Source organism: Haliotis cracherodii, unplaced genomic scaffold, assembly GCF_022045235.1.
Source record: "Haliotis cracherodii isolate W230 unplaced genomic scaffold, xgHalCrac1.p SCAF_7, whole genome shotgun sequence".
Classification (NCBI taxonomy): domain Eukaryota; kingdom Metazoa; phylum Mollusca; class Gastropoda; order Lepetellida; family Haliotidae; genus Haliotis; species Haliotis cracherodii.
In genome coordinates, this window is record NW_027266330.1 from 4,009,874 (window position 1) to 4,027,589 (window position 17,716).

General features: G+C 39.9%; 1 protein-coding gene across 1 annotated transcript in view; it reads left to right on the plus strand.

Moving 5' to 3' along the window:
* The first annotated feature begins 1,426 nt into the window (after nt 1-1,426).
* LOC139448236 (low-density lipoprotein receptor-related protein 4-like) overlaps nt 1,427-17,716 on the plus strand; it is a 46,166-nt gene continuing 29,876 nt past the window's right edge. The window contains exon 1 of the mRNA XM_071229756.1: nt 1,427-1,691. Coding sequence (XP_071085857.1) covers nt 1,628-1,691 — 64 coding nt within the window. The 5' untranslated portion in view covers nt 1,427-1,627. The remainder of the gene's footprint in view (nt 1,692-17,716) is intronic.

The following is a 17,716-nucleotide window of genomic DNA, read 5'->3' on the forward strand; positions in this document are numbered from 1 at the left end:
AGATTACTACAATCACCAAATGTTCTCTCCACAAAATTTTGGCTCAATACCAAATACCAATTTGGTGTGTCAGCTGTGTCAGCTCTATACATATCTTTGTGGGTTTCTGGGTTTGCCATCACTTTACCCGTCCTTGTGTGTTTGTCTACACTTTACCCGTCCTAGTGTGTTTGTCAGCAGGATACCCGTCCTAGTGTGTTTCTAGGTGTGTCAGCACTATACCCGTCCTAGTGGGTTTCTAGGTGTGTCTGCACTATACCCTTCCTAGTGGGTTTCTAGGTGTATCAGCACTATACCCGTCCTAGTGGGTTTCTAGGTGTATCAGCACTATACCCGTCCTAGTGGGTTTCTAGTTGTGTCAGCACTATACCCGTCCTAGTGGGTTTCTAGGTTTGCCAGCACTATACCCGTCCTAGTGGGTTTCTAGGTTTGCCAGCACTATACCCGTCCTAGTGGGTTTCTAGGTGTGTCAGCACTATACCCGTCCTAGTGTGTTTCTAGGTAAGTCAGCACTATACCCGTCCTAGTGGGTTTCTAGGTGTGTCAGCACTATACCCGTCCTTGTGGGTTTCTAGGTGTGTCAGCACGATACCCGTCCTTGTGGGTTTCTAGTTGTGTCAGCACTATACCCGTCCTTGTGGGTTTCTAGGTGAATCTGCACTATACCCGTCCTTGTGGGTTTCTAGGTGTGTTAGCACAAAAACCTGTCTTCATGGGTTTCCAGCTTTGAGAGCACTATACCCGTCCTCATGGGATTAGTTACGTGGATCGATGCTCATGATGTCAATCACTGGATTGTCTGATCCAGACACGACTGATTACACACCGCCGTCATATAACTGGAATATTGCTGAGTGTCGCGTTAAACAACAATCAAAGAAAATTCAGATGAGCACAAAGTGCGCGCCCGAATGTTGGTGTGCGCCGACCTGACAGAGCTTAGCCCCTAACACAGGGTCCTATTAATGCCGACTGTAGAGGCAGGTATATTCAGTTTGACATACCTGCTCTGATCCACACTCCTTCATATGCTTTACTTTGTTAAGAAATGGTTTGTTTGTTTGTTTGTTTAAGTACGAGGTTCTGGACAATAAATCGTACCAGTCGGCTGTCATGAATCCCACCGTATCACATTTCTCGAGCAAACACACGCAATAAAGCAGCCGCGTGATCATTGTAACTGTTGTTCCTTGATTGAGAGAAATGTGGATGGTCGTCTTTGAGATGATTTGTTTGTTTACAACAAGTACATTTACATTACATTTGTGTAATGTACCTCAAGTGTGTTACTAAGCCGACCCAAGCTGCTCCCCTGTCACTGAAACATTCACTGAGCAGTTGAACAGTTTCTGGAGTCTGGCCATGGATCGCTGCCTCTGGGACACACACTTACCTCGCCCATTGAAATCAAATCTATGTTTTGTCCTTAGCGCATTCCAACTAGGATAGGCTTAACTGGTAATTCAGTACTGCTTCAGTCACTCTACCCGTCTCCCCAGACATACACAGTGAAGGGGTTAGTTAGCTCTAGGTGTACACTGGGGCGTGCTGCCGGGCTTCTACTTCCTTGTCTGTTTAAGACACCGTTGTGCTGGTCCGTGGAGGACGCGCAGGGATACTGTCGACGATGAAGCAGGGAGGGCTACTGTTCGCACACCTCCTGGCGCTGTATCACATCTGTCTGACTCAAGGTAAGGACATTTTGATCGGATCAGTGCCCCACTACTTAAACTGCCTGACAAAAGAATGTATGTATAAAACTGGATTTGACCCAAAACGTTACAAGGCTGACCCCTTGGGAGAGACGCATTGGTAAGGTGAATTGGGGTTTCGCCTATGATGCCGTATCAAATGTATCACTATCGAATAACCATTTCTTGGTTGTTTGCTGGTTAGCCATCATCAAACATGGGTACATATTTCTTTTGCCCGGCAGTATCGGTGTATACCTTCTTTTGTCCGGCAGTGTACCAATATGAACTTGTCATTTGAGGATTCGTCGTTTTAAACCTCACCACAGTATTTAAACATATGTAGCCCATAGATACACAAGACATAGGGTTTTCATCTTGTAAACACAGAACGTACCCAGTCTTGACCTACATTGTTGTGGGCACAGAATGAAGGAGTTATTAAGTGCGCATTAATCAGTTGTTGTGTTTTTGATAGTGTTCAATGGCTATAAAATCCTCGTATGGAGTAGAATACTATTGTATTCCTCTGCAGATTCGTGGTGCGTGTACGTGTCACATGATTGCTCATGTGGTGTTTAGGGAGTACATGTATTTGTGATGTCATGTTGAGGAGATTCTGGTTCATATATGGTCACATGGTGTTGGTGTTTAGAGAGTACATGTGTTTGTGATGTCATGTTAAGGAGATTCTGGTTCATATATGGTCACGCGGTGTTGGTGTTTAGAGAGTACATGTACTTGTGATGTCATGTTAAGGAGATTCTGGTTCATATATGGTCACACGGTGTTGGTGTTAAGGGAGTACATATACTTGTGATGTCATGTTAAGGAGATTCTGGTTCATGTATGGTCACATGGTGTTGGTGTTTAGAGAGTACATGTGTTTGTGATGTCATGTTAAGGAGATTCTGGTTCATATATGGTCACGCGGTGTTGGTGTTTAGAGAGTACATGTACTTGTGATGTCATGTTAAGGAGATTCTGGTTCATATATGGTCACATGGTGTTGGTGTTTAGAGAGTACGTGTGTTTGTGATGTCATGTTAGGGGAGATTCTGATTCATATATGGTCACACGGTGTTGGTGTTTAGAGAGTACGTGTGTTTGTGATGTCATGTTAGGGGAGATTCTGATTCATATATGGTCACATGGTGTTGGTGTTTAGAGAGTACGTGTGTTTGTGATGTCATGTTAAGGAGATTCTGATTCATATATGGTCACACGGTGTTGGTGTTTAGAGGGTATATGTACTTGTGATGTCATATCATGTTAAGGAGATTCTGGTTCATATACGGTCACATGGTGTTGGTGTGTATGTAAGGATCTTAACCATTATGGTTTGGTCTTCAATGTGGTGTCATTATTGGTACTACACACTAGCCATATAAATAAAACTACAATGTAACCACATAAACTTAGTAACACCATGACTAGAATTATATTGTTATAATAGAGATACACCATTCTGTAAAGAAGACGTTTACCATGTGTGCCATACTAAGCACAATGTTATAGAACATCATTAATAGAACAACATCACATAAATAGGACCAAAAGGTACCATCATATACAGGACCAAAATGTAACTTCCTTACAAACTAAATACATTATAAATAGGACCAAAATGTACCATCATATACAGGACCAAAATGTGACTTCTTACATACTAAATACATTATATATAGAACCACAATGTAGCATATACAGAACCAAAATGCAACACCATAAGTAGAACCACAATGTAACATATATAGGACCACAATGTAACATATATAGGACCACAATGTAACACCATATATAGAACCAAAATGCAACACCATAAGTAGAACCACAATGTAACATATATAGGACCACAATGTAACATACATAGGACCACAATGTAACACCATATATAGAACCATAATGCAACACCATAAGTAGAACCCGTTGTAACATATATAAGACCACAATGTAACATATATAGAACCACAATGTAACATCATATATAGAACCATAATGCAACACCATAAGTAGAACCACAATGCAACATATATAGGACTACAATGTAACATATATAGGACCACAATGTAACACCATATATAGAACCATAATGCAACACCATAAGTAGAACCCGTTGTAACATATATAAGACCACAATGTAACATATATAGAACCACAATGTAACATCATATATAGAACCATAATGCAACACCATAAGTAGAACCACAATGTAACATATATAGGACCACAATGTAACATATATAGGACCACAATGTAACACCATATATAGAACCATAATGCAACACCATAAGCAGAACCACAATGTAACATATATAGACCACAATGTAACATATATAGGACCACAATGTAACACCATATATAGAACCAAAATGCAACACCATAAGTAGAACCACAATGTAACATATATAGGACCACAATGTAACATACATAGGACCACAATGTAACACCATATATAGAACCATAATGCAACACCATAAGTAGAACCCGTTGTAACATATATAAGACCACAATGTAACATATATAGAACCACAATGTAACATCATATATAGAACCATAATGCAACACCATAAGTAGAACCACAATGCAACATATATAGGACTACAATGTAACATATATAGGACCACAATGTAACACCATATATAGAACCATAATGCAACACCATAAGTAGAACCACAATGTAACATATATAGGACCACAATGTAACACCATATATAGAACCATAATGCAACACCATAAGTAGAACCACAATGTAACATATATAGGACCACAATGTAACACCATATATAGAACCATAATGCAACACCATAAGTAGAACCACAATGTAACATATATAGGACCACAATGTAACATATATAGACCACAATGTAACATATATAGGACCACAATGTAACATATATAGGACCACAATGTAACATATATAGACCACAATGTAACATATATAGGACCACAATGTAACATATATAGGACCACAATGTAACATATATAGGACCACAATGTAACATATATAGACCACAATGTAACATATATAGGACCACAATGTAACATATATAGGACCACAATGTAACATATGTAGGACCACAATGTAACATATATAGACCACAATGTAACATATATAAGACCACAATGTAACATATATAGACCACAATGTAACATATATAGGACCACAATGTAACATCATATATAGAACCAAAATGCAACACCATAAGTAGAACCACAATGTAATATCATAAATATAACAATAACATAAATATGATTACAGTGTAACACCATTAATAGAACGACAGCATAACAAATATATGACCACTTTGTAACATCAAAAAATATAACGACAACATAACATAAATATGACCACATCGTAACATCATCATAAATTGGACCACAATATGTTACATTATATATAGGACCACAATGTAACATCATAGCTGGAAGATATATTAGAACAGACTATTCAATAGAAGAAAGTTTCAATAATACCTATGTACATTTAGAATAATAAAAAGAATGTACATCTTTCGCCAACACCTGGCGTCTGTGCCACAAATGTTTATTGTCTACCAAGGATGTCTATCTTGCCATGTAACCACCCTTGAAGTGAATAAAATGCTTTGAAAATCAACAACATCATAACTGGGACTAAAATGTTACATCATAACAAGACATGTGATTGGTTTGTGATATACTTCTCAAGTAGGCCAAAGGCCACAGAGGAATTACATCATAACTATACATGAACATGTGTTGGTACGACTGAAGACCACCAATATCCTCCCATCCTCTCTTTCTGTGTCTCTCTCTCCTTCGCCCAAACCTTTATTCCATAAAGACCCTACATTTCGGACAATATCTTCATGAACAGTTTAAACTATAACATTGTATAATTTCTGGAATATGATATTGTTAAAAGGTTACAATGCAACTAAAATCTTTAGAAAATTGCGCCAACTTAAACCTTGGATATCTTAAAGGATATGGTTGCATTGAACATAAAGTTCGTGACAGAAACTTTGGGTTTAGAAGGGAATCTATAGAGAAAGGCCATTTCCCAGTTATTATCAGATTGTTTCCACGTTGTCGTCGATTATTTAATTAATTAGCAGAGAGGTGAAACACTTTTTCATCTGTCTAATCGAGACAATAGAGATATGTTGAATCTGCCACGCAGGGTCCGCTATCTTTCCGTTCACGACACACATGAATGAGTTCATGGCCAAATCAAACTGTTAACGAATCAAATTGAGGTATTATTACATGTGACAAAGAAAGGTCAGACTCGGTGTCCTTAAAAGATACTATTAGTACTGAGTAGAGCGGGCTTTTTCAGCGACTGAAGCAGATCGATTATTCCTGTTTTCCTATTCTGTGACGACTCATGCCTGTCATGTTTAGACGTATTTTGAAGATGGACTGAAGCGTTATTAAAAAGATGTGAGTATAACCCGTGTTTTGTGTTGATCAATGAGAGCAAGGGCCGGCAGATGAATGCTGATGGAGACAGTTCGGAGTCTGGACTGATAGACCAATTACCCCCCGACTTATATGACCCTTAGTAGTAGAGTCCTAACAATAAAGTAGGCAGCTGTAGAAGGGACCAGGTAACCCAAGAACGCAGTTACGACATGGTGGAGTATGCGGGTGTTTCTTGAACAAAAGGTTTAAGACGATCCAAATCTAGTTTCCTATTGTCGTTCCCACCCTTCTTTTCCTTCGCCCCACCCAGATTTACGTTTACCTGATAGAGGCACCTTTCAAAGGTATGAATAGGTTATTGCAAGCTTTTGTTTGAATAAATAGTTGGGCTAAAAAATCTGAACTATCTTGATTCCTCACTAGTAAAATTTTCACAAATTCACCTCACGTTCTTATAACTCAATCATCATCCAATCCACTCCAGCTTGACCCCTCTTGCCCCAAAATTGAGCTGGATTCACATTTGTCACCAACTGACAGGGAACAGGGAACTTGTAAATCAGTAAGCTAATGTTCTGCCTCTCTGATTCACTAAATAATCACGACAACGTGGAAATCTGAACCCAAATTTTCTGTCACGAACTCTGTGTGCAACGCAACCATATCCTTTAAGATATCCAAGGTTTAATTTGTTACACTTTTCAAACAATATACAAATGTTGCTAATTTATGAACATCCTTCAAAAGATTAAGTTAATTTAACATGTTTGTATACTTGTATATACAGGTCGATAATGACGCCTAAACGTTACCTAATTAGGACACACTACATAAACGATACCCATCTTCTACGTCATAGGACAACAATGCAATGTCACAAATACGACATCAAACATGGGACTCCCCATGAACAACAGTACACCATAGCATATGGAGGCGTACAAAAGAACGTGACAGTCTCAGATCCCGCCTCCTGATACCAGCCTGGGGTAGATAAGTACACAACGTTTAGCATGGAGCGTCGGGAGGATGAACTGTCTGGTGTGACACAAGCCGACGAGACACTGGAGCAGATCATTGGCGCTCTAGCGGCACGGTGGGAACACCCTGTACTCACAACAGAGCGTCCCTGTATATCTACTTTACTCACAACAGAGCGCCCCTGTATATCTACACAATACCCACTCCCAAGGCTCGTTCCATACCAGCAACCACACCCTCACATGATTGGTGACTTTAGCCGTGCTCAGCAGTCAATCCATTGCACCTGTACCCCCATCTCTCTCTCTCTCTCTCTCATGATAGCGGCCTGTATAATTTTCGAATCTGGACCACACAATCCAGCGATTGATAATGTGAGCTACGGTCACACGCCACAACCAAATCACCGAACACCGAACCTGACCATCTGGAGCATGAAGTCACATGTTACGACCAGTACAGGTTGCGGGGGACCAATTCTAACTCATATTTCCTGCGTGGGACGGGTTTGGCTGTGTGTGTGTGTGTGTGTGTGTGTGTGTTTGTTTGTGTGTGTGTGTGTGTGTGTGTGTGTGTGTGTGTGTGTGTGCGTGCGTGCGTGCGTGCGTGCGTGCGTGCGTGCGTGCGTGCGTGCGTGCGTGCGTGCGTGTGTGTGTGTGTGTGTGTGTGTGTGTGTGTGTGTGTGTGTGTGTGTGACACCTGCCTAGTGGCTGTCTTCAGGTGGTATGTTGTACTCGGTTATATATATATACTTCGTACTTTTAATCCCGTTCCTTATATAGAATGCATTTGAGTGGTTCCGACTAAACTTGCTCCAACATTCACACAAAATCATACAACCACAAAAGAAATAACTTTTTAAAAACTTATCACTAATACTGTTTTACTGCAGCGTTTCATTTTACAGCAGCTAACTTTCCTCAGAGCAGTGTTTTTAATTTGAAGTTGGTTGAACTGTAACTTAACATTTCCTGCACTTCCGGAGAACTAGTCACGGGATACGGCTAAACTAAAACGGGCAGTTCTTCTTTCGAGGCCAAAATCGACTGATGCATGAATGTGTTTAAAATAGTGTATCCCTGTCTTTATCTGGTCGTTGCATTCAAACTTTGTGCGTCCGAGGCAGTGTTTACTCGGATATGGTTACTAAATCGCGCCGAGTCAACAGACACGGGTTAAACGTCGTGACACGTTAAGCATTCAACATGGCGTCAGAGAACTCATTCAGATCCGCCTGGTGTTAAACATCTGTAGCTTCTGTACCGGTATGAATAACGCCCTTCAATCAAGCCCTGGCATATATGACCCTGGCGTCACAACATCTGTAGCTTCTGTACGGGTATGAATAACGCCCTTCAATCAAGTCCTGGCCTATATAACCCTGGCATCACAACATCTGTAGCTTCTGCACGGGTATGAATAACGCCCTTCAATCAAGTCCTGGCGTACATAACCCTGGCGTCACAACATCTGTAGCTTCTGCACGGGTATGAATAACGCCCTTCAATCAAGTCCTGGCACATATAACCCTGGCGTCACAACATCTGTAACTTCTGTACCGGTATGAATAACGCCCTTCAATCAAGTCCTGGCATATATAACCCTGGCATCACAACATCTGTAACTTCTGTACGGGTATGGATAACGCCCTTCAATCAAGTCCTCGCATATATAACCCTGGCATCACAACATCTGTAGCTTCTGTACGGGTATGAATAACGCCCTTCAATCAAGTCCTGGCATATATAACCCTATCGTCACAACATCTGTAGCTTCTGTACCGTTATGAATAACGCCCTTCAATCAAGTCCTGGTGTACATAACCCTGGCGTTACAACTTCTGTAGCTTCTGTACGGGTATGAATAACGCCCTTCAATCAAGTCCTGGCATATATAACCCTGGCGTCACAACATCTGTAGCTTCTGTACGGGTATGAATAACGCCCTTCAATCAAGTCCTGGCATATATAACCCTATCGTCACAACATCTGTAGCTTCTGTACCGGTATGAATAACGCCCTTCAATCAAGTCCTGGTGTACATAACCCTAGCGTTACAACTTCTGTAGCTTCTGTACGGGTATGAATAACGCCCTTCAATCAAGTCCTGGCATATATAACCCTATCGTCACAAAATCTGTAGCTTCTGTGCCGTTATGAATAACGCCCTTCAATCAAGTCCTGGCATATATAACCCTGGCGTCACAACATCTGTAGCTTCTGTACGGGTATGAATAACGCCCTTCAATCAAGTCCTGGCATATATAACCCTGGCGTCACAACATCTGTAGCTTCTGTACCGTTATGAATAACGCCCTTCAATCAAGTCCTGGTGTACATAACCCTAGCGTTACAACTTCTGTAGCTTCTGTACGGGTATGAATAACGCCCTTCAATCAAGTCCTGGCGTTAATAACCCTGGCGTCAGAGAACCCTGTAGCTACTGTACAGGTATGACTAATGCCCTCCAATCAAGTCCTGGAGTATAAAACCCTGGCGTCACAACATTTAAACCTCAACCATCACTCTGACATGGTGGCTGAGAGGGCTATAGCGATATCGTCCTGACGTAAGCACGATCGCTACATAGTGACAATATATAGCCATATTACGATACAGCCAAACACGACGGATGACGACACGACATGACAATATCACGACCGGACATGGTGGTAACACAACATGACATGACGAATTGGCGAAAAAAGCGATTTGGCGATTTTGCTCTGTCGCCGTTTGCAAAATGAAGGGAAGCGGGCACGAAAATTCAAACTGAAATCTGATAAAATGATAATGAGATAAATAAGCGTCAAATCCCTTTCCATATCCAATAGAAATATCTACATTCAGCAAAGTCGAGAGTGCGAGTCCGACAATGTCTTAAGCAAGTGTTCATGAATCACTATCAAATAGTGATGATATCAAGTGTTTGCGAAAGACGCACGCACAAGCCCACATGCTGAATGAGCAGGACCACACGCACCACGTACGTGACGGTAGCACAATTGTTGTAACTCCATAATTACCTCCTCCATCCTTGTCACAAGACGGGTTGGGCGAGACGACTGATCAATAGACATGCATATATATACTCCTAAAATGCATTTTGCGTGTGAGAAGTAACACATCTATTGCACATCGAAACAACAGTGGACACGTGTCCATCATGAAAACATGACACGGAATATGTCAATGTCCAGATCATGAGATCACATCAGGCTATGCCTCATTTCAACTCACCTCTGAAAAGCCATATAGCTCTGAGGCCTGCCTAGTAGGCTTTTGACTGGTGAAAATGTTAAACTTAGGATCCTTCGTTTTAAGACACGGACTCAGCAACAGGACTGGGATGTTACTGTTACTTTAGATAAACATGTAAAGGTGAATGTTTGTAAAGAAATGGCGTTATATCGGATACTTTTATAAGTAACATCGGTGTCCGCCAAGGTTTTTTTAAGTCAATTTCGATTTTCCTTTTTCATAAATGAATTAACATATCAAGTCCAGAATAACACAGATGGTATACAACTACACTACGTGGCTACTAAATCAATTTTGCTTCTTTTCCCTAAATGTTATAGTCATGATTTTGAGCACAACGTGAATACATGACGCTTTTTTGTGTCATGCATTTATGCTTCCCAACTTCCAAATGCTTATCAAAGTCTTCACACAACACAGAGTGTTAGAGAGGTATTGTGGCGGTTCGCGTTTTATCGGCATGGCTTTTAACTCTGTATATTAATGACTTGTTGTATTCACTTGATGTTTCAGGGCGTGGTTTGTGTCTTCCATTGGGTAATACACCCGACATCCTATAAGGAGGCGACACTACACTGTTGAGCTGCTTCCTTGACGGCTGCAGTGTCTACTGAATGATATATACACATATGCTAATAGATGACAGTTGAAATATAATGCCAGTAAAACTGCATTTCTACTATTTGGGAATATTCGCAAATAGGTCTGTCAACGTCTCTACACTGGTTCACAAGTACTTCCTAAAAAGGAAAATGTAACTTATGCTGGATTGCTTTTAAGTAAGAAAACCTTAGAACGTACCCATTAAATATATGTGAAAAACTCAATGTTAGTCAATATTTTGGTGGTTTAAATTCTGTCCCAGCTGTTCGTGTATGGGAAAGGGTGATATTACCATGTGGATTATTTGCCAGTAGTTTATGGGGTAAACTGTAGTCAAAGGAATGCGAAATGTTTGAAATTATTCAGCTTTATGTTTGTAAAAAGATTTAAGGATTGTCTAGACGCACTCCTTTCGTCGTCACCAGAGATTGTCTTGGCTTAATTTCTCTCCAGGCGTACATTGATCAACGAGCTCCCTTATTCCTTGGAAGATAATGTAATAGTGACAGTAACTTTGCGTTTAAAAAACTATTACAGCCCGGATTTGTTCAGTATCAACTCGATACAATTAAATAAGAAGATGATAAATGTAAAATGTCACCCGTAGACCACATGCTATCACTAGTAAACAAGTATGAACTCAATAATGATATAAACACACATACCACCACTTCTTAATTTCCCAACAGACATGCATGGGCGAGTCAAGTTAAAGAACAAATAAGCGTATGTGACCATAACGTAATTTATGCACAGCTTCATTCAACAGAATATCTAAAATGATACTTTCTTATACGATCACCTAAGGTACACAGAATATGGTTACTAACAATTGAAAGGTCGGAACACTTCTATGATTTAGCATATTTATTATGTCTGAGCACCTACAGTATACAATCCGATGAATGTTTATGCGGTACATTTGCTTTTGATATTATCAAACATGTGTTTATGTATTGTAAAAACAACAACAAAGAAATATTCTTGTTGAGTCTGTTATTGATTTACTGGATGTGACAACTTTTTCTTGTATCTGGAACGACGAAGACGACACCTTTCTGTACCTTTTTCTTGGCGGCTTGCCAACAGAAAGTACTATGGCTATTGAATACAACGTATGGACAAATATAATGCTCCTTGTATGTAAAACTGTTAAAATGTGGAAAAACCTACTAAGAAACATTACATGATAACGATGTGAAACTGCCTGTACATACAATATATCACCCGTTGTTTATAAACATTTGTAGAATACCGTAATATCTCATATCAATATATTTTCAACACTTGGAGGAAATAAAGATGATCTATCTACCTATACATACACATCACAAAGATGGGAACAGTGTCCCGCATATGTATAAACATACACATCACAAGTTTGGACCTTCAGTTAAAAACTGGATAACAACTTTCTATCACCACATAAAATCTTGTGTTTTAGTTAAAGGTTTTGCTTCAGATTTTTTTAAAGTAACAAGAGGATGTAGACAGGGCGACCCGTTATCTCCCTATATATTCTTGTTATTAGCTACAATTTTGACTATAATGCTACGCACTATTAAAAAATATAAACGGAATTACGATCGATGAGATAGAATAACTAATTTCCCAATTCGCAGACGACACATCTCTCATATAAGATGGAACTGAAAACTCTCCAAAACACCATGATACCTCTTCAAACATATGCGTCTTTTTCAGGCCTACCAATTAACACAAGCAAAACGCAAGTGTTGGCTCACAACGCTTCTCTGATAAAACTATGTGCAAAAGTTGGAATTTAGATTGCTCAAGAACAAGTTTTACTCTTCTCGGTATTATTTTTACTCACAATTTGGCAGAAATGCTAGAAAGAAATTACAAAGACAAACTTAAAAGTTTAAAAGTTATCATGAACTCTTGGCTAGGACGTGACCTGACCCCATTAGGTAGAATTTCTGTACTAAAAGTCTTATAATAGCTGAACTAACCCACCATTTCTCAACCCTACCTAACCCAAGCCCTATTCTGTAACACCAAGAACAGTATTGACGTCTTGAACGTAATAATGACCCCTGGCGAACCGACACATTAGCATAAACGTCACGTGTTTAGATGTCGACAAACATACACATTACTTGACTAAACATTTCCAATAAGAGATAAACATTTGATAACTTATGTTATGCCCGAAACATGATTTTAGTAGAAAAGACGTCTTTATATATCCGGACGGTGGGATAGTCTAGTGGTTAAATAGAGAATCTCACCCAAGTGTCTTTTGATATCAAATATATCAACACGAGTTGATAAAAGTGGAAAAATTCCGAGGCTTGCCGAGGATGTTTGCCACTTTTATCAACGAGTGTTGATATATTTGATATCAAAAGACACGAGGGTGAGATTTTATTTATCATCCAACATCATTCTTCCAACTTTTTCAATTTGTAGACAGTAATTAGCAGTGTCTTTAGTGAAAAAAGTACTGCTAACAGCTTCAGTAGCAGAGCCATTAGTGATGTCATTTGATTGTGACGTCATGGTAACCAGTGACGTCACAATGGTCTGCAAAGCATTGTGATGTAATTTCATTGCAGCGATATCTACAGTGTAGATATCGCTTGATCTCATCCAAGCGATATCTCCTGTGGGAGCCAGTTTTGGATGATAAATCTAGTGTAGATGTGTTGGATAGTCACAACAGCCGCCAGGCACGTCTCAGTATTTGTCCCCATGGCGCTGTGGGTATTATGTAACAATGCATTTCAAGGTGCGGTCCGTGTGCGTGTGAGCTTTATGTTATTTTAAATACACGCGACGAAATTATTTCAATAATGACAGAAACTCTCATCTGAAAGTCACGTAAAAGTGGACATAATCTACATGTTTGACCGTGCGTCATTGAAAACATCTAAAGTACACATACCATGTTTGCTCTTATCACTGTATCCCAAAACTGGTTTCCAACAATGAACGGCATGTCTCAGATTAGTTTTTTTTCATCGTGTTTATTTTGTGTCATCAAACATGACTGAGTCGTAATGTAATGTTATCCATGTACTTGAGCGATATGTTTGATGATGCTGATCACTACGTGTAGATGTAGACCCGTGCACATCAGGGTTAGAGTTGGGCTTCAGCGGTTCGAATTCATTCGCAAAAAAGCGACTTTTTATCCAATGTAACCACATAGAACCTGGTGGCTCGTCGCCTTCCTGCCCAATTCTGGTGTTGACCTTTTGAAGGTCTGCATAGGAAGTTGACCTGCGGTGTGCTTTGGTGTTGATGTGTTGTGTTGTGTCGGTGTTGCTGATCTCTCCTAAGCGAACTTCGGTGTTCAACGTCCGGTCATCAAATATGGTACACTTAGTCCGGAGTTTTGATATTCAATCATTCGATATCAACACTTTTCAGTCATGAATTATATGAATGTTATATTCTAACCTAATCAAATTTTTGAAAATAAATTCTCATTGAATTGAATGGTAAAATGTATTTAATTAGACTGAAAAATAATTTTAATTTGATAACTTTGATTTTGAAAATGTAATTTTGAATTGATATGAAAATATAATTTTGATTTGATTTGAAAATGTAAGTTTAATTTAATTTCACCTATAAAGATCTCTGCAAAGAGAGGAGATAGATACAAATCAGTTCATTGACGCGGCTTCTCACGTCTTCAACTTGTCCTGACCACACATTAAATATTATTAATAAATCAAATGTACATGTCCGTCAATGTCCTTCCTCTCCTTCCGATATTGTATCATATAGAGAGTATGTATATATGATACAGGGAATATATCAAATCAGGGATTATCCCTGAAATTGTCAGGGATTACATGTAATAACTGATGGGAATTTACATAATCCAGAAACTTTTCAGGTATTACACATTGATACCTCTTGTCTTTCCTAATCCCCAAGTCGAGCCATGCACACGAAGTAGACCTTTCCCCCTGTCGCCGACTCTCCTAATACCAAATTATTGAAAGGTCGACGTCCTGTTCATGGACCGAATTTCTTCCCTGTCCAACTGACTTAAACAATGAGAGGTGAGAGGTTTTCACAAGTTAAGCCTTGTGCTTCAGGTAGGTCGTACAGAAGCAGGGAACAACAGAACATATATTGTCCAGGTGATGTATTTCAGTCACATTGACTGCATGATACGTTTCACGGACTGCATGATACGTTACACTGACTGCATGATACGTTACACTGACTGCATGATACGTTACACTGACTGCATGATACGTTACACTGACTGCATGATACGTTACACTGACTTCATGATACGTTACACTGACTGCATGATACGTTACACTGACTGCATGATACGTTACACTGACTTCATGATACGTTTCACTGACTTCATGATACGTTTCACTGACTGCATGATACGTTACACTGACTTCATGATACGTTACACTGACTGCATGATACGTTACACTGACTGCATGATACGTTAGACTGACTGCATGATACGTTACACTGACTGCATGATACGTTTCACTGACTGCATGATACGTTACACTGACTGCATGATACGTTACACTGAATGCTTGATACGTTTCACTGACTGCATGATACGTTACACTGACTGCATGATACGTTACACTGACTTCATGATACGTTTCACTGACTTCATGATACGTTTCACTGACTGCATGATACGTTTCACTGACTGTATTATACGTTTCACTGACTGCATGATACGTTACACTGACTGCATGATACGTTACACTGGCTGCATGATACGTTTCACTGACTGCATGATACGCTACACTGAATGCATGATACGTTACACTGACTGCATGATACGTTACACTGACTGCATGATACGTTACACTGACTTCATGATACGTTTCACTGACTGCATGATACGTTACACTGACTGCATGATACGTTACACTGACTTCATGATACGTTTCACTGACTTCATGATACGTTTCACTGACTGCATGATACGTTACACTGACTTCATGATACGTTACACTGACTGCATGATACGTTACACTGACTGCATGATACGTTAGACTGACTGCATGATACGTTACACTGACTGCATGATACGTTACACTGACTGCATGATACGTTTCACTGACTGCATGATACGTTACACTGACTGCATGATACGTTACACTGAATGCTTGATACGTTTCACTGACTGCATGATACGTTACACTGACTGCATGATACGTTACACTGACTTCATGATACGTTTCACTGACTTCATGATACGTTTCACTGACTGCATGATACGTTTCACTGACTGTATTATACGTTTCACTGACTGCATGATACGTTACACTGACTGCATGATACGCTACACTGGCTGCATGATACGTTTCACTGACTGCATGATACGCTACACTGAATGCATGATACGTTACACTGACTGCATGATACGTTACACTGACTGCATGATACGTTACACTGACTTCATGATACGTTTCACTGACTGCATGATACGTTTCACTGACTGCATGATACGTTACACTGACTTCATGATACGTTACACTGACTGCATGATACGTTACACTGACTGCATGATACGTTTCACTGACTGCATTATACGTTACACTGAATGCTTGATACGTTACACTGACTGCATGATACGTTACACTGACTGCATGATACGTTACACTGACTTCATGATACGTTTCACTGACTTCATGATACGTTTCACTGACTGCATGATACGTTTCACTGACTGCATGATACGTTACACTGACTACATGATACTGCATGATACGTTACACTGACTGCATGATACGTTACACTGGCTGCATGATACGTTTCACTGACTGCATGATACGTTACACTGGCTGCATGATACGTTACACTGACTGCATGATACGTTACACTGACTGCATGATACGTTACACTGACTTCATGATACGTTTCACTGACTTCATGATACGTTTCACTGACTGCATGATACGTTACACTGACTGCATGATACGTTACACTGACTGCATGATACGTTACACTGACTGCATGATACGTTACACTGACTTCATGATACGTTTCACTGACTTCATGATACGTTTCACTGACTGCATGATACGTTACACTGACTGCATGATACGTTACACTGACTGCATGATACGTTACACGGACTGCATGATACGTTACACTGACTGCATGATACGTTACACTGACTTCATGATACGTTACACTGACTGCATGATACGTTACACTGAATGCATTATACGTTACACTGACTGCATGATACGTTACACTGACTTCATGATACGTTACACTGACTGCATGATACGTTTCACTGACTGCATTATACGTTACACTGACTGCATGATACGTTACACTGACTTCATGATACGTTACACTGACTGCATGATACGTTTCACTGACTGCATGATACGTTACACTGACTGCATGATACGTTACACTGACTTCATGATACGTTACACTGACTGCATGATACCTTACACTGGCTGCATGATACGGTTCACTGACTGCATGATACGTTACACTGACTGCATGATACGTTACACTGACTGCATGATACGTTACACTGACTGCATGATACGTTTCACTGACTGCATGATACGTTACACTGACTGCGTGATACGTTACAATCAATGTATTCTACACTAGATACAAAAAACAAGTTTACCCATGATAAATGTGATTAATATAACCTACACTGCATCCAAATAATTTATTTTACACATAATACATTTTATGAATATAATTACCTTGACATGAGTGTGGTGCGCTTCCCCTCGTGTCGGTATGCTGCTTTCCCTCGTGTCGGTATGC